Here is a 16815-nt window from a genome sequence, read left to right as displayed (position 1 = left end):
CAGCACTGGATGTTGTATCAAAGGTACGACCTCGTAGCACGTGCTAAACCTAAAAAATTCAAAAATTGACTTGGGTCTGTGGGAGTCTGTGAGAGAACGCCCACTCGTTCCGTTGTGACAGATTCCAGGGCCACGTTGAGGGGCCCTACCCCACCACCCATGGCTGCTTCTGGACTTGTTTTAGGTTTGGGTCCCGCGCACGGACAGAATGGGCACGAAAATGTGAAAAAATTGTAAATGCATTTGTTTGGCTCCTGGGTGGCTCGCACACTGTGGCACTATGCCGAAAATTTGAGTTTTTCCGGCCTGGAAAGCCTGTCAGTGAGGCGCAAGAACTTGTAAATTATGTCCTGAGGGCCAGCATAGTGGCAGGAGTGTGTGGTCAAAATTTCACTCAAATCCATTGAGAAACACCAAAGTTACGGTCAATTGAATGCCATATGAAATTTATGGGTAGGCTGCCCCCTTAAGGTGGCTCATACCCAAATCGGAAAATAGAAACGGCCCGATCGATTTTCTTCAAAATTGCAAGGCTCTTTAATCTTACCAGAATATTGTCACTACCAAACAATGGGAAGGATTGAAACACGCCCACATAGTTAAAACCTGATTGGAAATTTCTGGTATTTTGGAACATTTTACACAAAAACACATCCCAGCATTTTGCCTCTACTGTTGTATTGTTCAAACTAAATGTTGTAGTTTTCGTTTCAGGTACTTGATCGGTGATTTCTGCAGTCAAGCCAATCCAAATAGGGTAGCTGGGTGTTCTTTTGAGGGTTCTTGGCTGCCCATACTAACAATTTCATTCGATTTGGACCGAAAATATCAGTACTCCGCGGGGTGTTTCCCGAAATAGGCCTGATAGATTTTCTTCCTTTCTTCAAGAATTACAGCCAGCTATATCGTTGATATGCTAAACATGAGATATTTGACATTGAATCAATGTGAAGTACCTAGGAGCACAGTTTAGTGAATCCAAAATTGGCTGACAAGTGCGGTGGATCAAACCTTATGGCTAAACGTAATTGCCTGATAGATTTGGGAGAATGAAAATATGGTGGTAAAGACACACCTGGCAATATGGCGGTAAACACACGCCTGCCCACACACATGTGAGAAGGAGAACTTTGCAGCCTAGAGAGCGTGTGTGGGCAGGCGTGTGTTTACCGCCATATTGCCAGGTGTGTCTTTGCCTGATAGATTTCATTCAAGTTTCGCAGGGGTATACTTTGATAGGAATGGGAAGAGTCTGCAAAGTTATCTGCAGCTACCAAAAGCATACTTTGTTAAGTGCTCTCAATTTTGTCGATACGGGGTAAATTTACGTATTACCGCTATCAAGAAAACTGAAACTGTTCTATGGATTCCTTCAAATTTGGTGAATATGTTTCTTTGATGCATGAAAAAGTCTTGCCAAGTTTGATGTTTCTGTTACCACCAGAACATGCCGTTTGAGTCGATTGTTGAAGCTGTTCTTGTCAAAACCACTGCCGAAAAAGAAGAAGAAAAAGTGTTCACCGGAGAGGCTTGAACGTTGGCGGATGCACATGCATGCCGAGGACAATACTGGCAAGTCCTCGACATACATGTTCATCCGCCAACGTCCTTTACAGCTGAGATTTTCAGTTCATGCTTGTCTTGGTTGCGCTCACCTTCCCCTCCTTATGTTATTTCTATAACTTGGAATTTTCCAAGCCGGAAGGCTGTTGGAGGGCGCATCCAAGATGTGCTAGAGCTGATTGCCAGTTAGATCTAGAACGTCAGTACCGTTGGTCAGTGTCGTGTAATGTTATCGCATGAGCTGAATGTAAAGTAACTGGTGGCGTTAGTAAATAATTATAGCGTAACTTGTAGCTCTTTGGTCCTTTTTTCTTCTTATAAATCTATTTATGCAGAAAAGAAAAAAGGACCAAGGAACTACAGGTTACGCAATAAAGTCCACTAACACCACCCGTTACTCAGCAGAGACAATCAGCTCAGGGTGGTGTTAGTGGACATTATAGCGTAACTTATAGCTCATTGGTCCTTTTTTCTTTTCTATAAATTTATCCTTGGTAAAACGTAGGAATGTAGCACAGTAGATGTTTTTGATGTCTAAATGTACTGTAGAAACGTTCCACAAATGCTCTGTCAACAGCGTCTGCTGATATTAAATGTTGATGTACATGTTTTGTCGATAATAATTATGCTTATTGCACATGTGCTTTTGACAGATATCGATGAGTGTACTGCTGGTGGCCATGGTTGTACGGCAATGGCATCATGTAAAAACACCATAGGTTCCTTCGAATGTTTGTGTAAGAATGGATATTATGGAAAGGGGACAGCTTGTGAAGGTATGTCGTGTAAGTTGTTGTCATTCTGCTTGTGCAAACCTGAGTTGGGTATTCCAGAAGTGAAATTATATCTTGACGTTGACTTCCTTTCTAGCGTGGTAGTAGGTCTAGACACAGGTACATGCATCCTGACCTTTTGGTAGTGGTCCTTTTATGGGCAGATCCAGAGATCTCTGCAGGGGGTTCCAGTTTAACCAAAATTCAATAGCCAATAATAATATGCATAATATGGAGTCAGGTTGTATTGAAGTTGTGCCATTGTGATTACGATAATCCGGTCGTGTTAGTTGGAATTGCATGTTATGACACACTGACAGTCTTCAGCGGAAAAAAGCAATTTCAAACACACAGTGGACACGTACATGTAATTCTATCAATTGCAATCTACTGGCATACCGCTTCTGTAATCGTGTTGCGCGGCCGCCTCGATGGCTGAAGCACTGGTAGCTGGCATATCTAAGTTACATGATTGTACCCAATGCTGTAGACAGCAAGTTACATGATTGTACCCAATTCTGTAGAAGTTGTTTTGACCATAAATGTACTGTAATCCTCAGCTGCACGGTGATCGGATGGACATGCTTTTGTGCACGCATGATATTTCAACTTTGCTCAGCAGTACACGTTGAAAATTAGGGGGGGGGGGGCTCCACGGAATACCCCCCCCATCTACCACTGCCTTTGACTGAAACCCCATCCCAGTTGCGTAGCATTCTAAAATCTGCTGCAACCTTCGGATTGTTACGATGTGTTCTTATCGGTCGAGTATCCGAGAACAGAATTGGATATGCAGCTGTGTTGTAACCGGCAATAATTGCCCATTTCACAAGCAACGATGCATTGTGATGCGAAGTGGGAATTGTATGAGGAGCGGAGAGCGGAGATCCACACTGTTGTATCAAAGTTCTAAGCTCCGATATGCAATGCAGGTAGTGTAATTATTATACTTGTGATGTGCTCGCCACGCTTGACTGTCCAGAGTGCCAGTTTATTCACTCTATCATATTTAATGTGGCGAATATCGACAAAGCAAGCGGGAAGGTGACTTGTGCCGCCGGCTTTACACGTGTTGGAGGTACTGGAACGGCAAGCTGTCCAAGGAATTCTTCAACTGGCCTGTGGATGAATGTTGGAAGTTGTCAAGGTAATCACTTGAAGTTCTTGCTTTATGATGCATTGCTTTATGCACGCATTGCTCGATGCATAGTCCTATGATAATATTAATTTATACCTCATTCCATATTCACCCACATACAATTGGCCATCTACATAAGTGGTGAATATGTATAGGATATTGACCAAGACGAGGTCTATATTTCCCATATAGACCGAAGTCGAGGTCAATATCCTATCACGACTGCTTTGCCATAACCCCAAAATTTGAACCTTTAGGAGCTATTTTAACCTTTTTAGTATAGCATTTGTACTATAGTGTACATAGGATGTTGCCTATTTTGGGTACAAGACTGTAAGAACAACAGAGTGCAGCATCTGCAGCACAGTGGCTGGGTGGTATAAGGGGTTGCTTGAGATTCATACTGTTGTGAGTTCAAATCCTGCTTGTTCTCTTCCTTTGTCTTCTTTCTTTCAATTTTTCTTTTTGAAGTGGAGAGAAAAATTCTAAGTCCCTCCAAAGTCAAAAGATTACAATGCCTAAGGGCCTGGTCAGACTGCGGCAAAATCGAAATAATCCTAGGATTATAATCCGAATCTCCATAGTAACTTGCCGCCAGAGCGGCAAAAGCGAAAGTTGACGCTCCAAAAAAAAAGCAAGAACGGACCACGCTTTTCCGCTCCAAACAGGATTTGACGCTGATACGCCATTGACGCTGATAATCACTGATTTTTTCATCTCGATATCGAGGAGCTAATTGGCCACGGACAACAACAAAACTCATAAGGATGGTTGCAAGGATTGCACTGAAGGTGTTGGCGATCCCCAAGGTGAAGGAATTTGACGTCGTTCATGGAGATTACCACTTGACGCTCGAAATGAAGTTTGAATTTTCACTCTCCCCACATGTGTAGTGTGATCGCGATTCAAATTCTGGACGCTGTTCCTTTTTCGTCAGGCAACCAAAATTTGCCGCAGTCTGACCAGGCCCTTAGTGGTCGATACAAGCGGTCGATATAAGCGGTCGATATTGCGGCGATATGGGTAATATAGGACCAGTCAAGGATCACGAGAATTAGTGGAGGTCCTATGTACACTATAGTACAAATGCTATACTAAAAAGGTTAAAATAGCTCCTACAGGTTCAAATTTTGGGGTTATGGCAAAGGAATCGTGATAAATAGGATATTGACCTCGACTTCGGTCGACATGGGAAATATAGGCCTCGTAAAAGACCTCGGCGGACCTCGGTCTTTTACTCGGCCTATATTTCCCATATAGACCTCGTCTTGGTCAATATCCTATACATATTCGCCCATATTCACTCGACTTCAGGTAATATTATATACATCTATCTTGAATTAAAGACCGTCACCTTTTCTGTGCTACGCTTTGAAAAATGACCTCCAGCCAGTATCTGTGCAAATCCTGTAAACCGGGAATTTTCGGTGGTGTAATGATTTCAGTATTTCCCAAAATCAACCGTTTGGTAGCGCGGAAATTTCGGTAAACCCGTTTTCCAGGTCCAAAAATACATTTTGCACACTATGTGGCATGGCATGGTTGAATTTAGGTCATATTTTATTTTAGGTAAAAAAATTCCATGTACATAACCTGTGTAGGTTGGAAATGTTTGGTGGCTATCCTTTTGGATAGGTGCACTGCACATGTTGAAAAGTCTGTCTGTGATCATCTATTTGTTTGGCCTCTGTTATTGGGTACAGGTTGGCAACGTGTAGAAAAAGTACATGTAGATTGAATTCTTCAGTAAGATCTCCATGTAGCTGGAGTTTGCGTTCCAAGCCCAGTTTTCACTGAGGGTTTCAGTCTTCCCTTTCATGCCCTTTTCCTGTTGCTGCTTGTGTCTGTGCTGCTGATCTTGTTGTTGGTGCTATGGTGTACTCAGCTCTGTGTTCTCCACCTACCATCATTGATGGGAGCGTTGATGGTACAAGAGTTTTGGCTAGTGGCTCCAACGCCCAATTGTACTTAAGAGCTGTGTACAGCTGCAACCATGGTTACAGACTCTCACGTGGCATGAGCAACACATCTATTCAATGTTCTGTTGTCGATGGCATTGCTGACTTCCACTCGGCTCCTACTTGTATGGGTAAGGTGTACATGTATGTGAACGTTGATGTTCTATCTTTAAAAATGAAATTACCGTATTTTTCAGAATAAAACCTGCACTTTGAACACTCAAAATTCACCCAAAAAGGGGTGTGATTTATACTCCGAAGATCAAATTAACGGTGATATTTAGGATAGGTGTCTGTATTTAGTGGTGAAAAATGGGGATGCGGCTTATAACTCGGTGCAGCTTATACTCTGTTAAATACGGTACATTCTATTAATTTTAATAAACATTATGTTATCTGGTTTATATTCATGATGTAACTTCATTTCAAAGAAAGGACTATAATAGTCATGTGACATGCGCTATAGCAGTAATCATTTCACACAGGTGGCTCATACCCAAATCGGAAAATAGAAACGGCCCGATCGATTTTCTTCAAAATTGCAAGGCTCTTTAATCTTACCAGAATATTGTCACTACCAAACAATGGGAAGGATTGAAACACGCCCACATAGTTAAAACCTGATTGGAAATTTCTGGTATTTTGGAACATTTTGCACAAAAACACATCCCAGCATTTTGCCTCTACTGTTGTAGTGTTCAAACTAAATGTTGTAGTTTTCGTTTCAGGTACTTGATCGGTGATTTCTGCAGTCAAGCCAAGCCAAATAGGGTGGCTGGGTGTTCTTTTGAGGGTTCTTGGCTGCCCATACTAACAATCTCATTCGATTTGGACCGAAAATATCAGTACTCTGCGGGGTGCTTCCCGAAATTGGCCTGATAGATTTTCTTCCTTTCTTCAAGAATTACAGCCAGCTATGTCGTTGATATGCTAAACATGAGATATTTGACATTGAATCAATGTGAATTACTTAGGAGCACAGTTTAGTGAATCCAATATTGGCTGACAAGTGCGGTGGACCAAACCGTTTTATGGCCAAACATAATTGCCCGATAGATTTCATTCAAGTTTCGCAGGGGTATACTTTGATAGGAATGGGAAGAGTCTGCAAAGTTATCTGCAGCTACCAAAAGCATACTTTGTCAAGTTCAATTTTGTCGTCAGGGGTAAATTTACATATTACTGCTATCAAGAAAACTGAAACTGTTCTATGGATTTCCTTCAAATTTGGTAATTATGTTTCTTTGATAGATGAAAAAGTCTTGCCAAGTTTGATGTTTCTGTTACCACCAGAACATGCCGTTTGAGTCGATTGTTGAAGCTGTTCTTGTCAAAACCACTACCGAAAAAGAAGAAGAAAAAGTTTTCACCGGGGAGGCTTGAACGTTGGTGGATGTACATACATGTCGAGGACGATACTGGCAAGTCCTCGACATACTGGCAAGTCCTCGACATACATGTACATCCGCCAATGTCCTTTACAGCTGAGATTTTCAGTTCATGCTTATCTTGGTTGCGCTCACCTTCCCCTCCTTATGTTATTTCTATAACTTGGAATCTTCCAAGCCGGAAGGCTGTTGGAGGGCGCATCCAAGATGTGCTAGAGCTGATTGCCAGTTAGGTGTAGAACGTCAGTACCGTTGGTCAGTGTTGTGCAATGTTATCGCATGAGCTGAAGGTAAAGTAACTGGTGGTGCTAGTGAATAATTTTAGCGTAACTTGTAGCTCTTTGGTCCTTTTTTCTTCTTATAAATCTATTAACCCTTTACCGGCAAGTTACTTTTGTATATGAAATCCATAACATTTAGAACGATACCAATAACTCACAACGAGGCCACATTTTGTATGTGCAAGTTATGTTTTATTGGAAGTCTAGTACTACTTCTTGACCATGGAAAAAATTATTTTTCTGATACCACACACATACGCTGCTAAATTGGCACCTCTACGTCTAAACACGGAAATTGTACACATGCAAATCGGCAGAGTTCCGACATTGACATGATACTGCCAAAACAAGTCGACTTCGGAGCGGAAACGAACGCCATAGCCATCACAAACTTCAGTGGCCATGCCTTGCTCGCAAATGAGAGCAGCATCGCCCCAGAATCGCTGTCGGAAAGCTCCGTAAGGTCGTACGCAAGCCGCGCTGCGCTGCCGTCACTCAGGTACGTAGAAAGTCGATGGGCTAAAATTCCGTCTCTGGGAGACTGTCGACACGGGATTCGCTCTCCATGGCTTCCCCACCATAAGCACCATCAGATTCTTCCAGTTACATCACGACGACATCGTCTTCAGCGGCTGGCGCTCCCCATATTTGCGTGAGAATTTACTTGGCGTGCGCACCGCTCCGTAATTTGAAATTCGCTTGCATCGGCGGCTGGAACGAAGTATTTATCTATCTGTCGTCGGTCCCAGAGCGAATGACTGCTAGGTCGTCGTCGGAGAAGTCATCCGAGGACGAAAGGAACTCACTGCGCAAGAGAAAATGCACCCGACGATGTTTTGACGGAGGCGGACGGCATTGTCGGCGCGCGTGTATTTCCGTAAGTTTTCGATCGCGCAGTTCTCAATGAAATCAAATGGGACACGCGTGGATCTCTTCAGCTACCGATAGGATCATACCTAGGCTGTTTGAGGGCCACGGGAAATCCCCGTGGGCTGATGCTTCCCGTCATGCCAGGCATGATTTTGTATGCCTGTCGAATGCGTCAACGTTGACGCATTCAAGTATGGGGCTGCCGGTAAAGGGTTAATGCAGAAAAGAAAAAGAACCAAGGAACTACAGGTTACGCTATAATGTCCACTAACACCACCCGTTACTCAGCAGAGACAATCAGCTCAGGGTGGTGTTAGTGGACATTATAGCGTAACTTATAGTTCCTTGGTCCTTTTTTCTTTTCTATAAATTTATCCTTGGTAAAACGTAGGAATGTAGTACAGTAGATGTTTTTGATGTCTAAATGTACTGTAGAAACGTTCCACAAATGCTCTGTCAACAGCGTCTGCTGATATTAAATGTTGATGTACATGTACTGTTGATAATATGCGTATTGCACATGTGCTTTTGACAGATATCGATGAGTGTACTGCTGGTGGCCATGGTTGTACGGCAATGGCATCATGTAAAAACACCATAGGTTCCTTCGAATGTTTGTGTAAGAATGGATATTATGAAAAGGGGGCAGCTTGTGAAGGTATGTCGTGTAAGTTGTTCTCATTCTGCTTGTGCAAACTGAGTTGGGTATTACAGAAGTGAAAATATAATCTTGACGTTGACTTCCTTTCGGGGGTGGTAGTAGGTCTAGACGCAGGTACATGCATCCTGAACTTTTGGTAGTGGTCCTATAATGGGCAGATCCAGAGATCTCTACAGGGGTTCCAGTTTAACCAAAATTCAATAGCCAATAATAATATACATTATGAAGTCAGGTTGTATTGAAGTTGTGCCATTGTGATTATGATAATCCGGTCGTGTTTATTGGAATTGCATGTTATGACACACTGGCAGTCTTCAGCGGAAAAAGCAATTTACCACACAGGCGACACCTGTACATGTAATTCTATCAATTGCAATCTACTGGCACACCGCTTCTGTAATCGTGTTGCGTGGCCGCCTCGATGGCTGAAGCACTGGTAGCTGGTATATCTAAGTTACATGATTGTACCCAATGCTGTAGACAGCAAGTTACATGATTGTACCCAATGCTGTAGACAGCAAGCTGTTTTCGCCATAAACCTACTGTAATCCTCAACTGCACGGTTATCGGATGGACATGCTTTTGTGCACGCATGATATTTTCAACTTTGCTCAGCAGTACACCTTGGGGGGTGGCTCCACGGAACACCCCCCCCCCCCCCCCCCCAATCCACCACTGCCTTTGACTGAAACCCCATCCCGGTTTTGCTGTCAGCATGTTGTGTAGCATTCTAAAATCTGCAGCAGACTTCGGATTGTTACGATGTGTTCTTATCGGTGAAGTATACGGGAACAGAATTGCATATGCAGCTGTGTTGTAACCAGCAATGATGCAGGCAGTGTAATTAATTTACTTGTGATGTGCTCTCCATGCTTGACTGTCCAGAGTGCCAGTTTATTGACTCTATCATATTTAATGTGGCGAGTATCGACAAAGCAAGCGGGAAGGTGACTTGTGCCGCCGGTTTTACACGTGTTGGCGCTACTGGAACGGCAAGCTGTCCAAGGGATTCTTCAACTGGCCAGTGGATGAATGTTGGAAGTTGTCAAGGTAATCACTTGAAGTTCTTGCTTTATGATGCATTGCTTTATGCACGCATTGCTTGATGCATGGTCCTATATCAATCCTGAATTTAAGACCGTCACCTTTTCTGTGCTATGCTTTTTAAAATTACCTCCAGCCAGTATCTGTGCAAATCCTGTAAACTGGTAATTTTCGGTGGTGTAATAATTTTGGTATTTCCCAAAATCAACGGTTCGGTAGCGCGGAAATTTCGGTAAACCCGTTTTCCAGGTCCAAAAATACATTTTGGACACTGTGTGGCATGGCATGGTTGAATTTAGGTCATATTTTATTTTAGGTAAAAAATTCCATGTACATAACCTGTGTAGGTTGGAAATGTTTGGTGGCTATTCTTTTGGATAGGTGCACTGCACATGTTGAAAAGTCTGTCTGTGATCATCTATTTGTTTGGCCTCTGTTATTGGGTACAGGTTGGCAACGTGTAGAAAAAGTACATGTAGATTGAACTCTTCAGTAAGATCCCCATGTAGCTGGAGTTTGCGTTCCCAGCCCAGTTTTCACTGAGGGTTTCAATCATCTCTTTCATGCCCTTTTCCTGTTGCTGCTTGTGTCTGTGCTGCTGATCTTGTTGTTGGTGCTATTGTGTACTCAGCTCTGTGTTCTCTACCTACCATCATTGATGGGAGCGTTGATGGTACAAGGGTTATGGCTAGTGGCTCCAGCGCCCAATTGTACTTAAGAGCTGTGTACAGCTGCAACCATGGTTACAGACTCTCACGGGGCATGAGCAACACATCTATTCAATGTTCTGTTGTCGATGGCATTGCTGACTTCCACTCGGCTCCTACTTGTATGGGTAAGGTGTACATGTATGTGAATGTTGATGTTCTATCTTTAAAAATGAAGTGACCGTATTTTTCGGAGTGAAAACCGCACTTTGAACGCTCAAAATTCACCCAAAAAGGGGGTGTGACTTATACTCCGATGATCACCAAAATACAACTTTGTATTGCTGAAAAAGGACATTAGAGACATCAGTTAGTCTGAATACCTGTCCTCTCATTCAGGGATCGCAGGTTCTTCCGGAGAGGAATTGTCCCTGTAGTGAGACGAAAGTGCGACCAGAGCAGAATCTGTTGCAGTACCTCTGCTGTGATCGCTCTGGAAATCTCGATGTCGCTCCTGTGTGCTGTGCCACAATTTTTAGGGTAGTCGTTTCCGTCTCCACTCCCCAGGATGCCATGGTAAGAACTTTGCAACACCTCCACACGCACCTGGATACTAACTTTATTGCCGGCTATTCTCTCCAACAGTCCAAAATTCCTGGCGATCTTCCTTATCCACCAGAGACGCATCCCTCTGGAGGCTCTTGAAAGATGCCAGAATTGTTTGACCTGGTTGTCTGGACACTGTGCTGGTTGAGTAACCACGGGGAGAGAGAGAACTCCATGGTTTTGCATTGACACGCAAAAGCACGACGGTTCTCCTTCGCAGAATGGACTTGCGCACTGTTGTGCGGGTACACGAGAGACTGGTCTGCCTCTGACCAAATCTGTGCCATTTTCCCCTCACCAGCTCGTCGCTTGGCTTCCTGAGTCAACACCAGGTTGCATGGAGCTACAAGTAGGTCGTACCTCACAGCTCTGTGTAGTTGTGGTGCCAACACAAAAACCCGCCAAGTTTCGCTTGTCGGACGTAGTACGCGAACCCAACAGCCTTCCAACCTGGAAGATCTAAAGTTCGAAAATGACAGGAAGGTAGGCGTAAGAAAATGGGACTGAAACGTCACAACAAGAAGGAGCACATTGGAGATGTGGGGTGAAGAAAAGTATTAGGTTCCTTGTATCCGTTACTCATGATCTTATTTTGAATTTCGAGAAACAAAAAGGAAAGAAAGACTCAGACGAGAAGTAAGGCAAGAGAGGCTTAATAACACTATGTGTAAGAAGACCTATGGGAAGCTACATTACTATACGTAAGGCTGGACAGTGGTGTGAGTAAACAACGCATGTGTGTGTGTGTGTGTGTGTGTGTGTGTGTGTGTGTGTGTGTGTGTGTGTGTGTGTGTGTGAGAGAGAGAGAGAGAGAGAGAGAAAGAGGAGAGAGGGCGCGTGTGTGGTGTAGGTGGAATAAAAATAGGATTCCACAATTCGCATCGGACTCGTCTGGAGGCCGGGTTTCCGCATCTATAGGAACACTCCCACCCTGTGTGCATCTATGGAGGCGGAATAATTGAGAGGAATTTCCTTTTTTCTTTTGCTAACATAGTGCTAGCTGTGTGGTGCAACTATAGATGGCTTTCAACACTTTCAAATGATTGAGACTGTGAGATCAAGGACATTCGTACGCCACGAAACAGAGGAGTGACTATCAACATACACATGAGCATAATCAGCATTAGCTATGAGGTGATTGGAAACAGAAGAATCATACTCACGAAAGCATGTCTTGAGTCCTGATGATAGTGATGAAGAGTCTAAAATTTGTTCTTTTTCCTGCCTTGATCAGCTTTTTGTCTCCTAGAAAGTTCTGTTGTTATACCCCTGGTCGTTATTCACGCACTTGACGGTACACCTGCGTCACTTGAAGGAATGATTTGCCCCGCTAAGCATACTTTCTCCTTCACTACTTGCCTTTTCAATGGCTTCACACACACACACACACACACACACACACACACACACCCACACACACACACACGCACACACACACACACACACACACGCACACACACACACACACACACACACACACACACACGCACACACGCACGCATGCACGCACGCGCACGCATGCACGCACGCACACACACACACAATGTGTGTGTGTGTGTGTGTGTTTGTTTGTGTGGATGTCCAATGTATGTGCATGTGATTATGTATGAATCCATATGTTTTAACCTGTCTGTGCAGGCAAAACCTGTCAGATCAGTGCTCCGGGAAATGGCAGGACAAGTCCAGTTTCTTCTACTATCCACGTCAAAGAGACGGTGGTGTATTCATGTGACGACGGTTTCCGTCTAGTGGGTGAAGAAGAAGCTCTCTGTGATGCGAGTGGTACACTGGACTCTGTGCCTCCCAAGTGCCAAGGTGTGTCATTGAGGCGCTATCGTCGCTGCTTACTTAGTAGTAGTAGTAGTAGTAGTAGTAGTAGTAGTAGTAGTAGTAGTAGTAGTAGTAGTAGTAGTAGTAGTACAGGTGAAATCCTGATAATTCGAATATGGCTTAATTCTAACATACCGCTTAATTAGAAGTTCTTCCAGGACCGCGTACATATTGAGTTGTGATGGTTCATGTTTGGATAATTAGATTTTCCGGATAATTAGAAGTTTTTTCCTGGCATTCTGAGGTTCAAATTATCAGGATTTCACCTGAAATAGTATTTACATATCCGCGGCAAGCCGCTTATGCATGGGAGAGGATAAAAAAAATGAAAATATATTGTTGGGGAAATCCACGCTATTATCGAATATTCTACTTACTTAGCTGAGATATTTTTGGACTGCACCATTTCCTGGCGTGTGCACACCCGGAAGACTTAGATAAATACTGGCGTAACATTGTGTAGGACTGTGTCCATGTTTTGGTTGCAGATGGTCATGGTTAAGTTCTTACTGAGCGTGATCTTCAACTAGTCTGATACCGTTTAAATAGATATCAGATTCTGTTGTAACCTGTAGTACTGAATGTGTACACTGCTGTGTTGTCCTTGCGTGCAGACATCGTGGAGTGCAACACTGCGTCCTTACATGACTGTCACCATGATGCATGGTGTGTGAACATTGACGGAAGCTATGCGTGTTCATGCATGTCAGGGTATACAGGAAATGGCACACACTGCAAAGGTGAGGGGGGTGATTCAACAGGTCACGACGATCTAGCATTTTTGAGTCGCTGTGCGATGTACTTGTTGTTTTCGCATAGTAGAAATACCTGTCTTGTATAGACGCCTGTCTCATATAGAAGCCTGCAAAATAACCCCCAAAAAGTCATATAAGCCGCGGCTTTTTATACACAACTTTACGGCATATAATATGTGTGTATGTGTTTTGTTCCTAGACATGGATGATTGCATATATACAGTCAACTTCGCTTATAACGACACTCGGCGGGGCATCAGAAAAGTGTCCTTATTCGCGAAGTGTCGTTATACCCGAAGTCTCATTATATGTGTCACAGTTGGATGGGACTTTGCTCTGGGCATGAAAATTATGTCGTTATTCACGAATTGTCGTTATATCTGTAGTCGTTATTAGCGAAGTTGACTGTAATATTGTGTGTTTGTGTTTTGCCTTAGACATCGATGAGTGTAGTGATGGTAGTCTTCACGACTGTCATAGAAATGCAAGATGCACAGATACCGTCGGCTCATATACATGTCACTGCAATACTGGCTACGAGGGGAATGGAACAATTTGCAGACGTAAGGGCTTTGCTGCCGTCTTTGTTTTGCTGCACAGTACTTTTAAGTTCTTGTACTCGTATGGTGTAGCGTAGATGATGTAACTCTATACATTATAAGCTTGGACTGCGAGAATGCCATGATATTCGCTACTGTAGAGACACACACACACACACACACACACACACACACACACACACACACACACACACACACACACACACTTCCTCTACCATCACAATGTGCTACCTCTCCCACCTAAACATTTCGCGTTTCACGTCATACTCAGTCAGATTGAGCTTTCCTCATCCGTAGGAACACCACCACATAGAAAGGGGAAGCTAAGCGAAGACGAATTGTGACCAACCGAAACGCCAACGTCCTACTGAACTCCAGTATGATGTAAAAGATATGATGGACTAGCTAATAGTTATGTACAATAACAAGTAGCATAGTTCCACACGACGTACATTTCACCGTATAGGTCATAACAGCTCATCAGGTGTACACAGTTGTCAGTTTTGTGCCATTTTGTCGCACTCGCTGACTGTATAATTATGATCTGATTATGTTGGTGGACGGTTATTCATAACTCGTAACATTTCTGTCCTCCTTTTCTTCCATAATTAAATTGGCTCACCATCCGAGTTCAACTTTGTACACCTCATGAGCCGTCATGTACTTACGTGTACGTCTTATGGAAATTCGGTACTTGTTATTGTACATAACTAGTCCATCATCATATTATTTACATCATAGTGGAGTTCAGTAGGATTTTGGCGTTTCAGATAATCATCCCTTCGCTTAGCCTCCCCTTTCTATGTGTATTACATAAGCCTGAACCTCCCAAGTTGGGTGGTCTGTTGCTTTGCGTCGTCGAGTTGTAGCGAGACCAGTATGTCCAATAGTCTTACTAATTTCATCATCATGCAGTAACTTTCGGTATTCTTTGTTGCCATGTCCAATAGTCTTACTAATTTCATCATCATGCAGTAACTTTCGGCATTCTTTGTTGCCATGGGCTGTAGCTCGTGCTCTTCTACGTTGCTTTTCCTTCCCCTCTTGGACCTTTCCTAACCTGAACCTTCCAAGTGCGAAGGTTGTTGGTTTGCGCCTTGGAGAAGTGTTGGAGCTAGGTGTCAGGTCATTGAATGTCTCAGTACTCCTGGTCAGTTTTGTGCCAGTTTGTCGCACTCACTGACTGTATATGATCTGGTTTCGTTGGTGGACAGTTAGTCATAACTCGTAACCATTGTGTTCTGCTTGCTCTTTCCTTTGCGTTCGTGTTTTTATGACTCTTGATTTCACAATCTATTTCTTTTTGCCCGTACAAGAGGCTTCAGTAGTAGTAAAAGAGGTCATTCGAGCGTAAAGAGTAGTTCTTTACTATATGAAGTTCATCCACCATACATAGAGGGCAACACGCGGAATACAAAGACAGAAGAACGAGACGTTGCTGCTTCGTAACTCTGAGTTTCACGAACTAAATCTATCATCAGACGGAAAACTTCTTTTCTTTCAGTATGAAATAATTGTTGATTCTACATAGGACTCTATCAACAGTAACGTTTCTAACATGGCATTAATGGCATCGTTGTATTTTGGTTTCTGTGCTTCATCTTCATTGCAGTTGGCGATCTACTTGCCAGCGCCACTCGTGAAAAGGTCCCCCCTGGCGCAGGGAAATTACAAGAAGGTCACCTTAGCAGCGCGGAAAATCTACTGGTGACTCTGGGTTGGGGCCACCTGCTCCTGCTCACTGTTTCCCAACAGTTTTTGGTATAGTCTCTCCGTGGCTTAGGTCAGGGCTACCTTGCAATGTATTTTCTCAGTATTTTGGTTACATTCTTGCCCCAAGTTCTAGTGGCCTATTACTAGTGGCCATGCCTATTACTTTGATCTTGTAATGCATACATAAGTATGCTTGATTGAAATAGAGACTTTCCCATCACTGTTTACTATGCAATGGTTCTGAAGACCTTTCAAGGCAGTCTTACCGTGTATTGTATTGTATTGTATTCGACTATTCGTATTTATTCAGAGTGGCAGCCAAAACAGGCCAAAATGGCCTAATGACAATGGCACTACTGTAGAGAAGCGAGTGAAGAGGAGAGCATTCGTCTAGGGATTGTGTTGAATCTTTTACACAACCTTGTTACATCTGCGGCCTTGAGTTTCTTTGGATTGACGTTAGACTATTTCAAATTTTCATTTTGATTTCATCACCGAGTTTCATCCCTTGTATCAGTTTGGTGTTCTTCCTTCTTCCCGGCATGTCGTATACTATACTATTGTCTGAATAAACCCGTTTTGAGAAAGTGAAGAGGAGATGACAAACCAGAAGTACAAGAGATTCAAAGAACGATGGTGCTTTATCAGATGGCATCTTGCCCCGACGGCCTTCCTAGTTCTCTACAAAGGTGATGTCCGCCCGGCTCTGAAACATGCCACCTCAGCCTGGTCATACCCTTCCAATGCCGAACTGGAGAGTTTAAAGCATCTTGCAAGCTAGAGTAGCTAGGTTGATATTTGTACTGTGTACTGTTGAGGCAACGAACTGAAATAAATAAAAAAACAACCAAGCCGACCAACCAGGAGGTTGTACAGTACTGAGTACGAAAGTCACAGTAGATGTATATGAAACAAAATCACCGGAGGACAGATGAGGGTTAACCCAGACGACACTTGTACTTAGCATTCACTAGAGCTGAGGGTCACTCCAGCTGTGCATTATTGTTATTATTTTATGGTGAAAAAAG

The 16815-nt window shown here is 43.3% G+C and overlaps 2 protein-coding genes across 2 annotated transcripts in view; both read left to right on the top strand.

Annotated features, from left to right (window-relative positions):
* LOC135806395 (agrin-like) overlaps positions 1-6739 on the top strand; it is a 53604-nt gene extending 46865 nt beyond the window's left edge. The window contains exons 11-14 of the mRNA XM_065320573.1: positions 2217-2339; positions 3319-3483; positions 5360-5563; positions 6684-6739. Coding sequence (XP_065176645.1) covers positions 2217-2339; positions 3319-3483; positions 5360-5563; positions 6684-6739 — 548 coding nt within the window. The remainder of the gene's footprint in view (positions 1-2216; positions 2340-3318; positions 3484-5359; positions 5564-6683) is intronic.
* A 1782-nt stretch (positions 6740-8521) lies between these two features.
* Positions 8522-16323, top strand: LOC135804845 (signal peptide, CUB and EGF-like domain-containing protein 1). Its single transcript, XM_065318808.1, has 7 exons — positions 8522-8629; positions 9518-9682; positions 10308-10511; positions 12568-12744; positions 13374-13499; positions 13952-14077; positions 15687-16323. Exons 1-7 carry the CDS (start codon positions 8548-8550, stop codon positions 15839-15841), a joined length of 1035 nt encoding a protein of 344 aa, XP_065174880.1. The 5' UTR covers positions 8522-8547; the 3' UTR covers positions 15842-16323.
* Positions 16324-16815: the final 492 nt, after the last annotated feature.

The sequence above is a fragment of the Sycon ciliatum genome, chromosome 1 (genome assembly GCF_964019385.1).
Source record: "Sycon ciliatum chromosome 1, ocSycCili1.1, whole genome shotgun sequence".
Lineage (NCBI taxonomy): Eukaryota > Metazoa > Porifera > Calcarea > Leucosolenida > Sycettidae > Sycon > Sycon ciliatum.
The sequence above is the reverse complement of the archived record's forward strand: the minus strand, read 5'-3'. Positions and strand labels throughout refer to the sequence as shown.

Excerpts from the sequence above, each read along its gene's own strand:
- LOC135804845 (XM_065318808.1), top strand. The coding sequence starts at position 8,548 with ATGGCATCATGTAAAAACACCATAGGTTCCTTCGAATGTTTGTGTAAG. Across the intron at positions 12,745-13,373 it reads TGTGCCTCCCAAGTGCCAAG|ACATCGTGGAGTGCAACACT; the intron begins GTGTGTCATTGA and ends CCTTGCGTGCAG. Across the intron at positions 14,078-15,686 it reads GAATGGAACAATTTGCAGAC|TTGGCGATCTACTTGCCAGC; the intron begins GTAAGGGCTTTG and ends TCTTCATTGCAG.